At 46.4% G+C, this 20632-nt stretch overlaps 1 protein-coding gene across 1 annotated transcript in view; it reads left to right on the forward strand.

Annotated features, from left to right (window-relative positions):
- LOC147123535 (A disintegrin and metalloproteinase with thrombospondin motifs 12-like) overlaps window positions 1-20632 on the forward strand; it is a 967639-nt gene that overhangs the window by 191520 nt on the left and 755487 nt on the right. The window contains exon 3 of the mRNA XM_085974208.1: window positions 101-275. Coding sequence (XP_085830334.1) covers window positions 101-275 — 175 coding nt within the window. The remainder of the gene's footprint in view (window positions 1-100; window positions 276-20632) is intronic.

Raw genomic sequence — 20632 nt, forward strand, 5'->3', positions numbered from 1 at the left:
TGCCAGTTTGTGTCGCTGTATGGGTGGTTTTGTGTTGTTAAATCAAAGCCATGCACTAACTATGAAACTGAGTTTTAATTCTATTTGTCCTTCTCCACAGCATGGTTTGTTCCGTCTGCGCAGTGGAGACTATTTTATTGAACCTATTCATGGCCACCCAAGGAAAGGAGAAGAGCAACAACCGCACATTATTTATAAGAGGCATGTTGCCCAGCATTCTCACAGGAAGCGTCGTGATTTCTCCCCTACGGGCACAGGGACATGTGGAATAATAGGTATGGTTAACGACTAATGTACATAATTTCATGAGGCAGGTAATACTTCTAGGAAGGAAAATAAAATACCGTAACTACAGTTGAAAGTGTAAATGCTATTTTTATTTTACAACATCCCCTGTTGCACCAGAATGACATATGCTGAGAGCCCATATTTTTCAATTGCATGGAAAGAGGAGCTGCTATACGGTGGAGCCTGTGTGTGTAATTAAAGTCAAAGCATTATCCTGAAGGTTTGAATCCCTCTATTTTCTCACCCGGACCGGTCCAATCCATGAACCAAGCCAAGATAACGAGTGGATAACCTACAGCCTGAAAGAAGCCCAGGCATGTTCTTCTATCCCATTCTTTTTCTCCTTTCTGTGGGAAGCACCTAGCCTTTAATAATAATAATAATAATAATAATAATCAACTTTATTGTCATTGTTAGTGCACAAGTGCAGTACAACGAAATGTAGGCTTGCGGCTCCTGAGAGTGTACATTTAGATTAAGACATTTAAACATTCAACATTCATTTGGCTTGTAATACATTAACATTAGCGCAAGTGAGATTCGGAACTCACTGGAGAGGCTATGACACTTGGCGCACTCCAATGGGATAAAGATGTCCAGATAGAATACTTCTTAAATTATTGTATTTATTTCTTATCATATTTATTTCCGCTACAGTATTTAATCATTATGTAAGGTCAGACTCAAGCATCTGTTAAAACTGGCTAATTGGACTGCTTGAACATGTCTATTTTAGAGCACCTCGATTTTAAAACTCTCATCCTTGTTTTCAAATCACTCCCTGGTCTCGCCCCTCTCTATCTCTTAGCCTCCTCCAACCCTACAACCCTCTTGAGATATCTGTGCTCCTCCAATTCTGGCCTCATGCGCATCCCTGATTTTAATCGCTCCACCATTGGCGTCCATGCCTTCAGCTGCCGAGGTCCTAAGCTTTGGAATTCCCTCCCTACACCTCTCCACCTCTCTACCTCTTTACTCCTTTAAAATGCTCCTTAAAATCTACCTCTTTGACTGAGCTTTTGGTCATCTGCCCTAATATCTCCTTATGTTGCTCAGTGTCAAATTTCGTTTGATAACGCTCCTGTGAGCTGCCTTGTGGAGTTTTACTATGTTAAAGGCGCTATATAAATGCAAGCTGTTGTTGTTCTTGTGAACTATTCTAAAAGTTAAAAGGTGTTGTTGCATTGTAGTTTAGTTTGGTAATATCCTTAAAATTGATCCGCTTTCCTTCTTCAAAGAAATGAAGCAGATAAAAGTAAATTCTCTCCTCAGAGCTTTTAGAAGAAGCAGCAAACAGGTTAAAGGATTCTTCTTTGCTGGTGGTGATCTGCTCTGCATACAAAGCGACCCCTGACCCAGGGAAATGGTTCATTGCCAGAAGCTCTGCGCCAATCCTCTTGGGGTGAGAAAGGGAAAAGGCAGACCTATAATGCTATTTAGTTTTGTAAATAAATTTTATGTGTTGTGTTAGCTTTTCAAATCTCTGATCCATGTGTAATATTTCAGCAGTATCTCTCATTGCACTCTTGTTTGCAGCTTGTCCCTGCTGCCTAACTGTATACTTTTCCATACTGCTTTCTGCCTTATTGCACATAAAAATAAAGTCAGGAAAAAGTGCATTAAAAAAAAAAGGAGTAATGGAACTGACCGCCAATATAAACAGGTCATTCCTCCTAAATCCTTCTATGCTGAGCTCAGAATATGACAACAAAGCTCAGCATATATGAGACTTTAGATAAGACTTGGCCTCAAACTGCTCCAGAATCGAATAGCAACAGCAGGACCATGTCTGTTTTCATAACTTATGTATTCAGAATTAAACAATTACATTTTCCACATGTTTGTGAACCTGGCTTTACTGTGGTCATAATAAATGAGTGCTTTTCTTTGATATGATCAGCGGGGCAGAGTTGAATGATGAGTGATTAGCTGTGAATAGATCCCTTTCTTGGAAGTAATAAATCGCACAGGCTCATGGCAATGAATGACGAATTGGAAATGTTCTTGGCTTTTTATTTACAACTAATTTTACACAGATTGGAGATCAACTGTCCTTTGAAATGAACAATATGTTGTTTTAATCAGCTTCTTGACAGAAAATGGAACAACTTCTGTAACTTTAACCTGCCTCCAAAATGCTTATATTGCAGAACATGGAAGTGATTCAGATGGCTTGTGTATGTCAGGTTTACAGTGCAAGGTGATTTTTCAAAGTGCAATGCTAGCAGCGATACAGAAGAATCTGGTTGTGAACCTTCCCTAGTTTCAGGTTGTGGCTAGGTGGTCATATAGCCCAAAACAAATTGATGGCTCACCACATCCAGGTCTGTCAGCATGAAATGTTTCGGCTCAAGTGCATTTCCCCGCAATAGTTCAGGCAGAAACGATTCTTGGAGGTTGACCACTATGCCACTGAAGGCACCAGTGTGGCCACATTTATTTTATTGTGCTGTTGTTGAAACAGGACTGCCTCCAGCAGCAGCAACAGCACAGTAATGAAAATTAGGAATGCAAAGAGGAAATATGAAATGACAATATCAAAGAATATAAGAAGAAATTGAAAAGTATTTTATAGGGATATTATAACAGTTAAGGTAGAAAGAAAAGGGATTCTAGCCAAACTTAAGGAGGACAAGACTCCTGGTCCAGATGGATTGCAGTTGGCAGATACTCAAGAAACTAGGGAAGAGACAGCAGAAGCACTAGTATCCATATACAATAATTCAAGAAAAAAGGAATAGTGCCAGAGGACTTGCAAACAGAAAATGTAATTCATACCTTCAAAAAGGGAGATAGAATTAATTCAGGGAACCATAGACCTGTTAGTTTAACATCAATGATAGGAAAGATATTAAAATCTTTCCTAAAAGATCAGATAACAAAACATCTAGAGATAGAGAATATAATAAAAAATAGTTCAGAGGTCTTTCAATAATGGCCATTTATGGCATTTCTCTGTGGGTTCTACCGATCACCCGCCGAAGTTATGGCAGGAGATTGTGAGACTCACTGTGAAAATTTGCAGCCTCTGTCTTTTGTTTATTTTTTTTCCTCCTTCTGTTTCCCATCCTCCATTTTGGGGAAGGAAGCAATCTCCAAAAAAATTGATTTTCATCAGTTGTAAACTGAATTTAGAGATCCGTTTTCCAGCCAGTCGTTCAACTCTTAAGATTAAAGGGGTCACATCATCAGGTTAATCTTAACAGTGTCAGCTGTGGCTCAGTGGGCAGCACTCTCACCTCTGAGTCACAGGGCTCACGTCCCACTCCAGAGACTTGAGCACAAAATCTAGATTGACTCTTTAGTGCAGTACTGAGGGAATGCTGCACTATTGGAGGTGCCATCTATTGGATGAGGCATTAAACCAAGGCTCCGTCTGCCCTCCCAGATGGGCGTAAAAGATCCCATGGCACTTTTTGAAGAAGAGCAGGGGAGTTCTTCCAGTGCCCTGCCAATATTAATCCCTCAACCAGATTATCTGGCCATTATCACATTGTTGTCTGTGGGATCTTGCTGCCACATTTCCTACATTACAACAGTGACTACGCTTCAAAATACTTCATTGGATGTAAAGCGCTTTGGGACGTCCTGAGGTCATGAAAGGCACTATATAAATGCAAGTTTTTTTTTATGATGTTAAAACCAGAAAGGGATTCTGTCAAGTGAGTATGCTCATTGGAGCACTGCACTACTATAAGAGTTGTAGAATAAGTTACCAGGGAAGCTAAATGAAGCTGACAGGATAAATGGGTTGAAGAGACAATTAGAAGGGCTTCTGAATGGAGGGTAGGGATTAATAATGGTGAAGGTAGATAATTGAGGTTAATTACAAAAGGGATGTTTTGGGGGCTTAAAGGCTCTTTTTCTGTTTCTAAAAATGTTTGCATCCTTACACTACAATTTATCCAGCATTTAGGCAAATAAAAAATATATAGGCCTAGAAATTCAGTATAGCCACTTTTGGGGCGGTAAAGTCGGGCGGCCGCTAAATTTTGCGCCCGGCGCAAAGTCGCGCCCCCTTCGCCGATATTCAGTCGCAACGCCCCAAGAGGTTGCTGCTGCGCTAAAACAGGCGATGCATGACTATTTTTAGGCGCAAAGCCGGCGGTGCTGAGCGATACCCCCGAGGCCGGGCGCAGCGCAGGTGCGGCGAGTTCTTGATTGACGGCAGACACTCTGGCGCCGGCCATCTCTTAAAGGGGGAGGGTGGATTTGTTTGCCTGCCACGCCCTGCACACTGCAGCCCTCAACCTAGGCCTGACCACTTCAGCTTCACCTGTACAACGCCCAGGACTATGGAGAAGGCCAGGGAGAGAGCGCAGCGCTTCAGCGACGGAGACCTGAGGGTGCTGGTTGGCGGAGTGGAGCGCAGGCGCCATGTTTTGTTCCCAGAAGGTGGCAAGAGGCTGCTGCCCAGCGCCTACCGGAAAGCCTGGAGGGAGGTGTCCAACAGGGTGTCTTCCAACAGCGTGGTTGCCAGGACTGCTGTGCAATGCCGGAAGAAGTTCAATGACCTCACTCGGGTTGTCAGGGTGAGTACCCTTTCCAGTGTCCTCCTCATCCTTGCATGTGCACCTCACATTATGGGCAAAGGGACCTGAAAGCCCTAATGGCCAGCCCTCATCCAGCAGCTATGGGACTGGCATGAAAATCAATTGCACATTCAGCACTTTACACACTGTCCAAGCTATTCGACCATGGGAGGCAGTGCAGACAAGATCAGGGCTACACACCGTCCAAGCTATTCGACCATGGGAGGCAGTGCAGACAAGATCAGGGCTACACACTGTCCAAGCTATTCGACCATGGGAGGCAGTGCAGACAAGATCAGGGCTACACACTGTCCAAGCTATTCGACCATGGGAGGCAGTGCAGACAAGATCAGGGCTACACACTGTCCAAGCTATTCGACCATGGGAGGCAGTGCAGACAAGATCAGGGCTACACACTGTCCAAGCTATTCGACCATGGGAGGCAGTGCAGACAAGTTCAGGGCTACACACTGTACTTAGAGGCCGTCCTTTCTCTTGCAGGCCAAGGTTGCGCACAACCGGCGCAACCGCACTGACACCGGCGGAGGCCGTCCTGACCTCAAAGAGCTCTCCGACCTCGACCAGCGTGTGGAGCGCATTATGGGAGTCCGGCTGATTGGCCCCGTCGCCAGTAGAGTTGCCGACCCTGTTCTGGGCACCAATGGTAACGGCATCACCTTTTGGACCTCTCTCGTTCCACTTGCGCATCAGATCAGCATCCTTTGCCACTGTCCGACCAATGCGGTGAATGGCACCACTCATGCCTCCCTCGCTGCCGCCCTGTCCTCACTCTAAAGCTACTCTTGTGCCTTCCTGCTTTCAGATGGTGAATCGCCAGGTGAGGAGGCGGGCCCTCAAGCTGCCACTGTCAGCCCTTCGGAAGACAAGGAGGAGGAAGAGGAAGCCGGCCCATCAGTGCCACCCTCAGCCGCGCCAGCCCATGGCGATGTAGGGGACACGTCTTCCCTGGAGGGGAGCCGGGGGGAAGGGTCGGAGGAGAGTGAAGCTCCGGGGCCCAGCGGCCTGCAGCAACGCGGGAGGGGTGGGGAAGCTCGGCGGACTTCTCCCCAGAGGGTGAGTGCGGCCTCCAGTCCTGCGACGGTCAGCGCAGAGGAGGTGCGCCTCCTAGAGGAAATGGCCGTCCAGGCTGAGCACAGACACACTGAGCTCATGGCTGCAGTGGCAAGGATGCCTGACTCCATAGAGTCACTAGCAAGGAGTGTGCAGGAATTCGGGGCAGCACAGGCCAGGAGTCTGCAACAATTCAGTGCAGCACAGGCCAGGAGTCTGGAACAATTCAATGCAGCACAGGCCAGGAGTCTGCAGGACATCGCGGCAGCACAGTCGGCTTCTAGCCAAGTGCTCAGTCATGCCGTCCATTCACTGGCTGGTGTCATGCGGACACAGACCAGGGCCACACGGGCACTAATTGCTGCCACCCTCGCTGGATCAGCCAGGCATCGCAAGGGCACTCGCCGCGCAGCAGCAGCCCAGCAGTCTGTCCTTCAGCTGTTTGCTGCGCATGCTGCAGTGCTGGCCCGTGCGAGTGCCAGTGTCTCAGGCGACCAGCGAGCACCTGCGATCTGCCAGGTTGCCACCATTCCTGCAGCCGACACTGCCACTCCGCCATTGCAGCTGCCACGAGCTGCTGGACAGACTGCTGCCGCCCAGCCAGAGTTGGAGCAGTCAGCAGCCGGCCACTCCAAGGCCAGAGCTGGTGCAGGCCGACCCCCAACGGCATCTGCCGTCTCGCCAGCTGCCCCTCAGCAGCCTTCCCCCAGCCTTGCTGCAGCCACTGGGCTCGCATTGAGGAGGAGCAGCAGGGTGGGCAGGGGCCAGGCAAGGATGCGCAAGGCATCGCCCTCGCAGGCCAAAAAGTAGAGGTATGCACAAATGCCTGGTGCTTGGTGTAAGGCCGACACTGGTGCAGTTGTTTTTGTGTAAGGCCGAGACTGGTGTCTTTATTTCTTTATGTAAGACCGAGACTGGTGTCTTTATTTCTTTATGTAAGGCCGAGACTGGTGTCTTTATTTCTTTATGTAAGGCCGAGACTGGTGTCTTTATTTCTTTATGTAAGGCCGAGACTGGTGTCTTTATTTCTTTATGTAAGGCCGAGACTGGTGTCTTTGTTTCTTTATGTAAGGCCGAGACTGGTGTCTTTATTTCTTTTTGTAAGGCCGAGATTGGTGTCTTTCTTTTTGTAAGGCCGAGACTGGTAGTTTTGTGTTTTTGGAGGCGGCTTCTCCACATGAGCATGTAATGTGGGAAGGGCAGAGGTTTTCAATAAATTATTGTTGTAAATTGCAGTGTGCATGGTTTTTTGGTTAAGTCCTGGTTGCCCTGCTCGGCTGAGGGCTTGTGGAGCGGCTACATTCATCTGCTGACATTGGCACAAGCCAGTCCCTGAGAGGGGGCCAATAACCGACGTTCAATAAGCCGGCGACGGGCGGCCCTTGCACTTTGTGCCTCCCTCCTGTGCTGGTCCTCCTCCTCCTCCTCCTGCTCCTCCTCCTCAGGTGGTCCTCCAATCTGTGGTGGCAGTGGCTGAGTCCTGCGGATAGCCAGGTTGTGCAGCATGCAGCAAATGACCACGAAATGGGAGACTCGCTCCGGCGAATACTGTAGGGCTCCACCGGAACGATCCAGACAGCGGAACCGTTGCTTCAGGACGCCGATTGTTTGTTCGATGATGTTCCTGGTCGCTTGATGGCTCTCGTTGTATCTCTCTTCTGCAGGGGTGCTGGGCGCACGGAGCGGGGTCATCAGCCAGGTACACAAAGGATAGCCTTTGTCCCCGATAAGCCATCCGCGTGGGTGAGGCTGGGCCTGGAACATGTCTGCCACAGAAGTCTGTCGCAGGATGAAGGCATCGTGGCTGCTGCCTGGAAAGCGGGCATTGACAGCTAGGATGAGCTGCCTGTGGTCACACACCAGCTGTACGTTCAGCGAATGGTAGCCCTTGCGGTTGCGGTAATCCTCGGCATTCTCCAGAGGTGCCCGCAAAGCCACATGCGTGCAGTCAATGGCGCCCTACACCATGGGGAAGCCCGCGAATGCTGCAAAGCCCATTGCACGCTGTTGCTGCTTGGCAAGGGCCATGGAGAAGGAGATGAACTGACGTCTCCTTTGGAAAAGGGCATTGGTCACCTGGCGGATGCAGCAATGCACGGCGAACTGGGAGATGTTGGCAATGTCCCCAGTAGCGGCTTGGAAGGAGCCGGTGGCATAGAAGTTGAGAGCCACCGTCACCTTCACTTCCACCGACAGAGACGTCCTGCTCCTCAGCTGTGACTGCAGATCACCGCCAAGCAGCTGGCAGATCTCTGTGACCACGTCCCTTCTGAATCGCAGCCTCCGAACACACTGCTCCTCAGACATGTTGAGATAGGAGAACTGCTGGCGGTATACCCTGGGTGGGTAAGGCCTCCTTTGCCGACGCCTGTTGCCCCCTCTCCGTCTAGCCAGGGCTGCCACTCTCTCACGGCGTCTGTGAGCCCTTTGGATGTAATTGAGAAAGCCTGCGTTGACACCCATTGCAGCCCCCATAATATGCTGGCAAACAATGAGATGTCAATGAAGGCAAAGACTAGTGGAAATCTGTGGCCTGAAGCCAGAAGTACCTGTCCGAGTGTTGGGCCAAAGCAGAAAGCTATCTACCTTGGTCTCTCTCCAAAGATCCGTTTCGCAAGAGGGAGTGCTGCGAAATGGCAGCCTTTTATAGTGCAGGAGGAGTGCCCTTTAATTTGCGCCCCCCGCGCCCCGCATCGGCTGAGCACCGTTCCACTTAACAGTCGCTAGGGGCGCCAGGTGCACAATGGGGCGTCGCCGCTGAAGTTCCGGTTGGGGGCGCACAAAGGGCGTTGCATGAGGAAATGACATCATGATCTGCGCGCGCAGCTGAGCGCGTGCAAAGACTTTGCGCCGGCGCTAAATCTCGAGTGAAGTTGGGGCGAGGCGCAGTTCTCGCTGCGCCCAGGCGCTAGCCGCCTAGCGCCCGACATCTACTCCTCCTAAGGCGCTAACGGCTGGCGCAACCAACTGAATTTCTAGGCCATATAGTTTAGCACACCTCATTTTTGCAGCACATTATATTTAAAAATATCAGTGGCATGCAAAGTGGCTTAATTGCCTTGTTACAATCATCATTCCATAGAGTGCGGTGGAGCAGTACACAGTTAATATCAGCTGTAAGGGTTAAGTATGTTAGTCTGATAAATTATATTAGCTTTAGTGTCTGACTGTGCACAGCAACTAAAATAGATTGCATTGAAAATGTGAAACAGTAAATTCTAGTAATAATTTTGCTGTGGGACAGCTCTTTACAAAACATGCTATCTAAATTAACTGGGATATCTTACTGAAGTTAAAAGGAAATGACAAGCTTCTTTGGGGGAAAAAATCATTTAAGGAATGAGCATGCAGTGTTCTGACATGTTAATGTTCATACTCTTGTTTACAAAATGAACCATTGCTTGGCTGATGCTTGACCCTCCTATGGTCTAATCCCCTACAATGAGTGATGAGTAAAAGTGGTGTTTAGAAAGGAAGTTGCCATCTTTCAAAATCAATATAAGAAGGCATGAGGTACTTCTAAAGTCTGCCACTTGAAGTAGTGCAGTTAGAACCTGCTGACCTCCAGTTATGTTACAGAATATGTTGAAGGGGCCCTGCAAGGTGCTGGGGTTTCCAATGCTGTGGAATTTGTATTATTGACATTGTGGAGCAAAATCCCCATCATTGCAGGTAGTGACGGAATTTTGACTTCTGTTTACTGGGTGCACACCTTCCCTGCTGGCTAGGAAAAGGCATGCAGGCCAGCAGTGCAAGGCACTGCACTGGTGCTTTGAATGATCAGCCCTGTGGTAGATGTTTACATTTCTGTGTGGTGGTACAGTTGCCTCTACAGGGATCTTGGGCATCTATTTCCTGAGATGGCTTCTAGGAACACAGGAACACGAGTAGGCCATTCAGCCCCTCAACTCCATTTACCCACCTTAGCTTCATATCCTCTTGATAACCTTACTTAACAAAAATCTATTAATCTCAAGCTTGCAAGCTCCAATTGTCCCAGCAGCCACACCTTTTTGGAGGAGAGAATTACAGATTTCTACTACCTTTTGTGTGAAGAAGTGCTTTCTGATTTTCCTCCTAAACGGCCTAACTCTAAGTTTAAGATTATGTCCCCTTGTTCTTGATTCTCCATCAGAGGGAACAGTTTCTTTGCATCTACCATATCGAATCCTTTTAACACCTTGTTCAGATCACCCCTCAATCTTCTATAATCAAGGGGCTGGCTCTTCCTGTAACAGCAAGGTGTAATGTACCTTGCAGTGCTACCAGTGATGGGAGTACTGTAATGTCAAAGAGTCATTAGATGGACAATCAGTAATCCTGTTATATAAGCAATATTATGGGGCAGGCAAAAAACTATGGCCCAGGTTTTCCACTTTTGCGCTACACAGTCTGATTTTTTTTGGTCCACCACTTTCATGTGTGGAAAATTGTAGGTCACCAAGAACAGAAGTGGAAAACCCAGACCTAAGTATAAATAACAGCAAAACTTTGTAATGATTTGCTTCTGTCACACTGCAGTCTGTCACTGACTACAGCAACTTCAGACACCTCACAGTGTGTGTCCCACTGAGTCTGAGCCCAGTATTATCAGCTCACCCTACACTGACCCCAGTATTCATATTTAAATATATATATATGTTAAAATTTACAATTTACCTGTATATGTAACATTGAAAATGCTTAAAATGTTATCTATTTCCAATCATATCTATTTCCAATTAAACAGCTAATATAACTATCCCTGGTCTGTGGGACTAGACAACTTAATAAGCTAATTAGCTTTTCATTCATGCTTTCTTATTTTCCTTATAACATATTAATAATAGACTTTTTCTGGTGACTTGAAATAGTCATGTCCTTAAACTGTTTATGTGAATAAAACTACAGAAGTATTCAACTAAATAATATAATGCGTTCCTCTCTATCCAATTACTATTCATTTAATTATCATACTGCATATAACCTACAATATCCAGACAAATGAATCTTGATACATTTTAAAATGTCGAGGAATGTTTCCTGGAGCTGACAATCGCTGGAAGTTCTCCATCAAGTCAGTCAATTTTGATTACACAGTTATGTAACAAATCTTCTTTCTACTCAATTGAAAGACAAGTTGCTCTCTGGAGCATACGGAAAAACTTATAGGCTAATATGAGAAAGAATCAGCAGAGTAGGAATAAGGCCATAAGTACATGGGAGACAACTGGGAGAATGTTTTAGAAAATAACATTGATGGAGCATGCCTGAAGCTCTGATCAACAGTCCCATCTACAGCAGACTGGCCCTGTGATCATAGAAACTTACAGCACAGAAGAAGGCCATTCGGCCCATCGTGCCTGTGCTGGCTCTTTGAAAGAGCAGTTGGGCTTAGTCCCACATCCCCGCTTTTTGTTCGTAACCATGTAAGTTCCTCATCCTCAAGTACCTGCCCAACTCCCTTTTAAAATTATTTATGGAATCAGCTTCATCACCTTTTCAGGTAGAGCATTCCAGATCCTGATAACTCTCTGAGTAAAAAAAACTCTTCTCATCTCCCCTCTACATCTTTTGCCAATGATTTTAAATCTATGACCTCTGATTATTGATGTGCTTGCCAGTCCTTTAACTGTTGTTCTTGATTCTCATTGGCTTCATTAGATTCTGTACTGATGGTGCAGTTGGAGACAATTGTTGTTTCCTGGAGAATATAAACATTTGGCGCCCAAGGAATAATAATAGGGTTTGAGAGAAAGTGAAGTGGCATATTGCATTCCAGTTAGGATCACTTGATAAATTTTATTAAGAATCTGGGGCTGAAATTCCTCAATCAACAAAAAAGGAGAGAATGTTTGTTTTTCTCCATAATCTGCTGACAAAGTCGCATTTTCAGTACATTTTAAAAACGCGTGCACTCATACCTTCCAACGTAGTGTGACACACAGAATTCCGCTCTCTTTTGATTGTTGCAAATTCCAGTAAAGCATTTGCCCCCAGACAGGTGAATGTATGGAAATGATGGGATGATACAGTCTATCAAAAATTCCATCATTTCCACCAGCATTGAACCTGAATTGACTCATACCTGTATATAGCAGGCATGAATGCCGAGATCAGAACAGGAAATTGCTTTTTACAGTACTTCTGGGTGTTGTAAAACTTAGGAGAATATCTCTACAGTTACAGGAGTGTGGTGTATGTGCCTTTAAGAGCAATTATGGTGTATGTGCCTTTAAGAGCCCCAGGTGTGCGTAATGCCGGTAATTGCCACTTGGGCTATATAAGCCTGTGTATTGTGTATATCCTTTAGAAACCCCCCCCCAGACTTGCTTAGTAAATACCTATGAACCAACTCCTGTCTTCAGTGTCTTTATCTACACACGGACACTACAGTGGCGACAAAGTGGAAACGGACTTACCTGCAATTCGGCAGCACCTCAAGGACATCGATTCCTCCAGCGTCCAGAAGACTCAAGGAAGTAAGAGAAACTGTGGTTTCACCAGCTGGCCAAGCTGGTGACAGGTACTGCGCTAATCCTTCCTGGGCGCCAGGCTGGAGCTCCAGCGGCGGGCTCTACAGCTGAGACAGGCAGCGAAATCAGAGGCAAGCAATAACAGACTGGGAGGGTGCACTCGAGAGACAGCCGGCGCGGCAAGCAGGTCAGCGTTTAGACCTCCGTCGGGAACGAGTCTCCAACAGTGAATAAACGGAAACCACAGTAAAACAGCGTTGTTATTGGTAGCAGCGGCGGGAAAGCGCGGGAAGCGCCATATCGTTGCTACAGAGGGAAAAAAAAAGCGCGGGAAGCGCCATATCTTTTCTGAAATGCCTAAATCTGGTAATATTGAGGCTTTTGATGGCGAAATAGAAGATTGGACCACATACGTGGAAAGAGTAGAGGTTTATTGCACTGCAAATGGAATAACAGATGAAAAAAAAGCTTCAGTACTTCTGAACTTAATGGGCGCAAAGACATACGGGCTGTTACGAAATTTAATCACTCCAGCCAAACCAAAGGACAAGACTTTTAAAGAAATTGTTGATACCCTGCAGGAGCATTTAAACCCAACACCGCTGCTGATAGCGGAACGATTCAAGTTCTTCAAGAGAAATCAACACAAGAATGAAAGTAACGCTGATTACCTAACCGAATTAAGAAAGCTATCAAAGTACTGCCAATTCGGAGCAGGACTATTGGATTATCTTCGAGACAAATTTGTTTGCGGTCTCTTAAGTGAAGGAACACAAAAAAGACTGCTTTCTGAAAAAGATTTAACATTGGACAAAGCGATACAACAAGAGACACAGGACTTCGGCACCCATAAAATGACACAGGAGTTCGGAAGATGTTATCGCTGCGGCAGATCCACCCATAACCAGAGGGACTGCTGGATCAAGGGCAAAGCATGCAGGCAATGTGGTAAGATTGGACACATTGCACGGGTATGCCAATCTGGACAAAATAAATCCACTGACAGAAAACAAAAAATCAATAAAGAAAAGTACAGGAAGGTACAAATGATGACGGACAATAGCTCCGAAGACCAGAATAGCGATAGCGACTCCGGAAACAAGAGACTAAGCTGTCTCAAATTACATAATGTACTTGCCAAAGAGGATTACCAAACCATTTGGGTTACCCTCACAATAGCAGGGTCCCCAGTTAAAATGGAGCTAGATACAGGATCAGCTCTAACCGTAATAAATCGACGAGATTACGAGAGGCTATTTTCGCATATACCTCTAAAAGACACATCCATTATCTTAAAAACATATACGGGGCATAAAGTCTACCCCAAAGGAAAAATAAGGGTGCCTGTGGTATACAACGGCAAAGAAATACAAAAGTTGTATTTATACATTCTACAAGATGGTGGTCCACCGTTGTTGGGACGTGAATGGATCAGGAAGATACGTTTAGACTGGCACTCCATTCAGGCACTGACGGTGACCAGTAAGGAAAAAAACAATGATGACATCATACCTGAACGATTAAAAGACATCTTGGCCAACACCAAAGAAGTGTTTCAAGAGAAACTAGGAACCTTGAAAGGCATCACCGCCTCAATAAAAGTGGAAGATACAGCAATTCCAAAATTTTTTAAGGCAAGACCAGTGCCATATGCAATACGTCCGGCAGTCGAGGCAGAGCTGAAGAATTTGGAAAAGGCAGGCGTATTATCCAAAATAGATTGGAGCGAATGGGCAACACCCATCGTTCCAGTCATGAAAAAAACATTGAAAAATAACTCTGAGGAACAGAAAAAAATTTGCATCTGTGGGGACTTCAAGGTGACTGTAAACCCGGTCCTTCACACGGTACAGTATCCTCTTCCGAGGATAGAAGATATTTTCGCCTCACTATCCGGAGGGAAACGTTTCACAAAAATTGACTTGGCACAGGCATATCTACAGATGGAGGTTGAGGAGACCTCTAAAAAGTATCTCACAATAAACACACACAAAGGCCTGTACCAGTACAATCGACTGGTTTTTGGAATAGCATCAGCTCCAGCTATCTGGCAAAGAGCTATGGAGCAAGTCCTGCAAGGGATTCCGGGGACTCAATGCTACCTAGACGACATCCTTATAACAGGAGAAAACGACAACGAGCACCTTGCCAATTTGGAGCAGGTGCTCACTAGGCTGAAAGAACGGGGCCTAAGAGCAAATCGCCCCAAGTGCGAATTTTTCCAAAATCAGATATCATATTGTGGCCACATAATTAATAAGGAAGGGTTGCATAAGTCACCTGAAAAAATTGAAGCAGTTATAAAAGCCCCAGCACCTGAAAATGTTTCACAATTAAGGTAATTCCTGGGATTAATAAATTACTGTCATAAATTTTTACCGAACTTATCAACTATTCTACACCCTCTTAATGATCTTCTACAGACAGGAGTGATTTGGAAATGGAACGAAGACTGTAAACGTGCCTTCCATAAATGTAAAGACTTAATCACATCCGAGAAAATTTTGGCTCATTACAACCCATCACTACCAATCAGACTGGCGTGCGATGCATCCCCTTACAGCATAGGAGCAGTATTGTCCCATAGATTCCCTGATGGCTCGGAACGGCCGATAGCTTTTGCGTCACGCTCATTGAACTCAGCTGAGCGTAACTATGCCCAGATAGACAGGGAAGCACTCAGCCTAGTATGGGGAGTGAAGAAATTCAACCATTACCTACACGGACAAAAATTTACCTTGCTGACTGACCATCAACCCCTCATCTCCATATTCAACCCTAAAAAAGGTGTCCCCATTATGACGGCACAAAGACTACAGAGGTGGTCCCTTTTTCTAGGGGCACACCAATACAACATTGAATACAAAGGGTCAAAACAGCATGGGAATGCTGACGGTTTATCACGCCTACCGTTGCCAACGATAGAAGAGGCACCTACAGTAGACCCAGTAGAGATATTCCACTCTACCATAGTGGAATGTCTACCGGTGACAAATTCTGCCATTGAAAGTGAGACAAGAAATGACCCTACACTCTCACGGGTCTACGATTTAACAGTGAAGGGATGGCCAGCACATGGCGAACCACTGTTGCCAGCATTCTCGCAAAGAAGAGAACAGCTGTCAGTGTGCCGAGGAACCTTGATGTGTGGATCCAGAGTGGTGATTCCACCCAAACTCCAGGATAAAGTGCTAAAGGAGCTTCACGAGGGGCATCTGGGTGGAGTGAAAATGAAGAACCTAGCTAGGGCGTTTGTATGGTGGCCAGGTATCAATGGAGACATCGAAGACATGACCAAGAGCTGCCTAGGATGCCAGAAGGTCCAAAATGCTCCACCACAGGCCCCTCTACATCCATGGGAGTGGCCCTCATCTCCCTGGCAAAGGGTGCACATCGACTTTGCTGGTCCGTTTATGGACTCAATGATCTTAATCGCAGTTGATGCACACTCCAAGTGGCCGGAGGTAATAAAGATGTCCTCCACCACCACGGAAAAAACCATCACAGTATTAAGGACCATATTTGCCAGGAATGGGCTGCCGGAGCAGATATGTTCTAATAATGGACCGCAATTTGTGTCCGAAGAATTCAGAAAGTTCTTAAAGAACAATGGGGTAAAGCACTACACGTCCGCCCCATACCATCCCGCCACCAATGGATTGGCTGAAAGCTTTGTCCAGACCTTCAAGAAGGCCATCAAGGCCATGGGTAATGAAGACATAAAACTTCAGCACAAGGTGGATAACTTCTTATTTGCATATAGGAATGCAACGCATATGGTTACTAACCAAACTCCCGCCATGATGTTCTACAATAGAAACCTAAGATGCCGGCTGGATTTGGTCAAGCCCAACATCCGAAGGGACGTGGAGAACCGGCAGCTTCAGGGCATGAATGAAAGGCCAACTAGGGCCTTCCAGATAGGCCAACCGGTTTTGGCCCGGGACTACCGTACCGAGAAATGGCAGCCTAGAACTATCTGCACACGATTAGGACCACTGATGTATACCGTGGACATCGGAGACAGCATAATAAGGCGCCATGCTGACCAAATCATCAAGTCATCCGAAAAGGGACAACCTGCACCACCACTCTATACATCTAATGATGAAGTAGAGATACCCATATCTACCTCCGATCCGGTGATACTGGAGCCCGATGAACCCGACACTGGCCTTCAAGCCGAATCAGCCTTGCCAGAAGAACCTACTACACCACCAGAAACTACTACACCCCCGAGGCGTTATCCGGACCGAGTCAGGAAGCCTCCTGAGAGACTAACTTATAATTAATTAATACAGCAATGTATATTATTTTGCATATAACATGTAATTAATAATTACTTAAAATATGATGTACTAGTTAGCTAGAAGGGGAGGAATTGTGGTGTATGTGCCTTTAAGAGCAATTATGGTGTATGTGCCTTTAAGAGCCCCAGGTGTGCGTAATGCCGGTAATTGCCACTTGGGCTATATAAGCCTGTGTATTGTGTATATCCTTTAGAAACCCCCCCCCAGACTTGCTTAGTAAATACCTATGAACCAACTCCTGTCTTCAGTGTCTTTATCTACACACGGACACTACAAGGAGCAATTCAGGAAAGTTTTTGTGTTTAACTACATAGGAGGGCTCAAAAATGCATTTTTGCACCATCACTTTGCTGTGCCCAGGAGGTTCTCTATGGGCATTCCCTTATATGCTATAGTGATGGAGGCAGAACAGGTGCAGAATGAAGCAGATTTTTGAGATGCTCAATGGATCATGCTGCGCTGAAGGAGGATGCGATCCACTTGGCGTAAGCCTTTCACCAGAGTCTACAGGCTTCGACGCTCCTTCGAAGATGTTTCACAGGAGATGCGTTCAAGGAAGCTATGCTTCAATAAAGAAGTCATAGCGTCATAATGGCACAGAAGGAGCCCATTCGGCCCATCGAGTCCATGCTGGCTCTCTGTAGAGCAATCCAGTCAGTCCCATTCCCCCGCTCTATCCCCGTAGCTGTAGGGGGTGGTGTGTCTGGAGTCAGCTTTGCCTCTGACTGTTTTGAGTGGTTCGAATCGCTCTCACACCTTTTTGGTTCTAGACTCCGGACTTAGGTACAGGCTGCGATACAAAATTGGAGTAGACAACTGGTTTGGTGCAAGAAAACTGCGTTTTATTAGAGTCACAATAAAATTATAACAATTACACTTAGATTACTGGGATAGTTACAGACATTCAAGAGTACACTTGATTAGGAATGGGGAACACACGGCACAACAAGGGAAAAATCACATTAATAATCCCCCTACCCTTGTCCCACCCCCAATATCTAACTAAATTGTACTAAAAAGGAGCCAGGGATCATGCTCACCAATAGGGGTTTCTTGACCGTTCGAATCCTGTCAATTAAGCCGGTTGCGTTTTGGCGTTCGCTCTTTGTGTCCTTTGGGGCCTGCTGTCTCCACGTGGTATCAGTCTTAGAATCTGCGAAGGTTCTTCAGTTGGGTGGAGTCCGCTGGTGCGGTTTGGGCGCGGTTGTGGATTTGTCTGGTGCGTACCCACTTTTCTTCGTCAGAAATAGGGAGAATAAAGTCTTTGTTGGGTACTTTAGCTTATAGAGCGGAAAACTTCGGGTTTTGTTCTTCTGGTGGTGGTCTGGTTGTCGAGTTTTGTTACGGTTGGGGTTCGGTTGGCGGTCTTCGGTGTCGGCTCGGTCACGGTGGCCTAGATCATTACCTGTGTAGTGGTAATGATCTGAAGGTATGGTTTACCCAGCCCCTTCGTTACCGCGGTGCTCGTGGTCGGTCCTCGTGTAGGGCTGCGGCTGCGGCCTTGTCGTCTTCGGTCGAGCCTGCCCCACCGTGTCCCCTCACCCGTGATGTTGCATGAGCCTTCCTGTTGGCTTCCGAGTGAAGATGCAGTGATGTGGTGTCTGTGTAGCCCCGGGATGATGCACGCACTGTGTGTTTGTGTCCTTTGGTTACGGGTGGGCCTACAGTTATACTGTTTTTGAGTTTGTTATCTGTGTGCCAAATCAGGGTTAGTTCTTTGTCCGATTTTTGGCGGGCTCGTTAAGGTGATTGTAGCCATTCACCTTAACTGGCTTTTTGGGTGGTTGTCTCGTTGCTAAATGGCTTTAATGTCTTGGGTGCTTGTTATGCATAATGTTAATCGGTGCCTTCCTGGCTTGGTAGCTAGTTCGAATTGTAAGCGATTATTTATGCAGAGTTTTGATGGGCTTTAGGTTTGTGCAAGATTAAGTCTTTTCCTGACTTGATTTGTTTTAAAGGGAAGAATGCGTGTTCTGTCTCCTCCAGTTGTCTGGTTTCGAAATAACAAATCAGAGCTGTCTCCCACAGGCCCAGGCATGTCAAGTTTTAAGCTTTTGAACTTGACATGCTGTCTGCAGGGTCCCACTTTAACCTTGCAGGTTTTTGCCATAAAGTCAAAAAGGCCATTTCCTTCAGGGTCCCTTATCAATAACTTGTCCTTCAGGGTCCTTTATTAATAACTTGGGAAGTGTGGGAATTTTGAGAATCCTACAAGCCCTGCAAGTTTATTTCCCTCAAGTGCCTATCCAGTCTCCCCTTGAAAACATTGAATGCCTCCGCTTCCACCACTTCTGTCGGCAGCGAGTTCCAGGTCATCACCACTCGCTGCGTAAAAAGTTTTTCCTCACGCCCCCCCGTATCTCTTGCCCAAAACCTTAAATCTGTGTCCCCTAGTCCTTGTACCATCAACTAGTGGGAACAGCCTTTCCCCGTCTAACCTATCCAAACCCGTCATAATCTTGTACACCTCTATCAAATCACCCCTCAACCTCCTTTGCTCTAATGAAAACAAATCCAGCTTCTCCAACCTGTCCTTGTAGCTAAGATCCCCCATACCCGGAACCATTCTAGTAACTCTCCTCTGCACCCTCTCAAGGGCCTTCACATCCTTCCTAAAGTGTGGTGACCAGAACTGGACGCAATACTCCATTTGTGGCCTAACAGCGCTTTATAAAGGTTCAGCATAACTTCTCTACTTTTGTACTCAATACCTCTATTTATGAAGCCCAAGATCAATATAGATGGTACACACTGCAGCCACGGTGGTGGTGGGAGTGAATGTTTTAGGTGGTGGATGTGGGGCCAATCAAGCATGCTGCTTTGTCCTGGATGGTGTCGAGCTTCTTGAATGTTGTTGGAGCTGCACTCATCCAGGCAAGTGTAGAGTATTCTATCACACTCCTGACTTGTGCCTTGTAGATGGTGGGAAGGCTGTTCTGTAAGAGAGCCCCAAGAAACCGGGAAACAAAGGCAAAATGGTTCCAGAGGGAGCGATTAACTTTATAGTATTTTCCCTCTGCTCCCCACAGGAAATTGCTGACAAACATTTATTTTCTTATCTTCAGCCTGTATCAGACCCTGGGTGCCATCTGTTGCTGCTCCGACTTCCATGTCCTCAGCAGGGCAGGCACCTCTGATGCACCACTAGAGTGCATGCCATCTGCCCCGAATATTTAAATGATTATCTCCCTGGGACTTAGGACAGGGTCAACGGCAGGCCGATCCTGCTCCAACACACTTCCAGCCCCTACCATAGGTCTAGGCTCACTGTTCAACTTCCAAATGTTGATGTTATGATTTCTTGAGGCGTTCAGCAGCTACTGAGTTTGTTATTGCAGGAGGTGTATTAATGTTCACTGTTACATAGAAGATAGGAGCAGGAGTAGGCCATTCAGCCCTTCGAGCCTGCTCCACCATTCAACGAGATCATGGCTGATCATCCAAACCCTAGCACCCGGTCCCTACACTGACAGCCATCCCACCCAAGCCCTATCCCCGTAACCCCACGTATTTAATCCCCCCTAACACTAAGGGTCAATTTTTTTATCATGGCCAATCAACCTAACCTGCACATCTTTGGACTGTGGGAGGAAACCGGAGCACCCGGAGGAAACCCACGCAAACACGGGGAGAATGTGCAAACTCCACACAGACAGTCACCCTGAGGCCGGATTTGAACCCGGGTCTCTGGCGCTGTGAGGCAACAGTGCTAACCACTATGCCACCGTGCTGTTGATGCGGAATGGTCCATAGGTTTGTGATGTGTCCCTGCTATTGGTAATTCCAGCTCCTTCACATTCAAGCTCAGTATCTCCTTGAAGCTGATACTCCTGATGTCAGTGGCAATCAATGTTTAGACAAAAAAGTCTTAGAAAGTTGACAGAAATTGATGAAGCAAATCTAAAAGTAGTTGATAATAGCTACAGCTTTGTGTTACTGCTTGGTTGTAGGAGTCCTTCAGGCTCGGGGAATATAA

This window comes from Somniosus microcephalus, chromosome 2 (assembly GCF_052327205.1).
Source record: "Somniosus microcephalus isolate GS21.2 chromosome 2, FLI_Smic_1.0, whole genome shotgun sequence".
Classification (NCBI taxonomy): domain Eukaryota; kingdom Metazoa; phylum Chordata; class Chondrichthyes; order Squaliformes; family Somniosidae; genus Somniosus; species Somniosus microcephalus.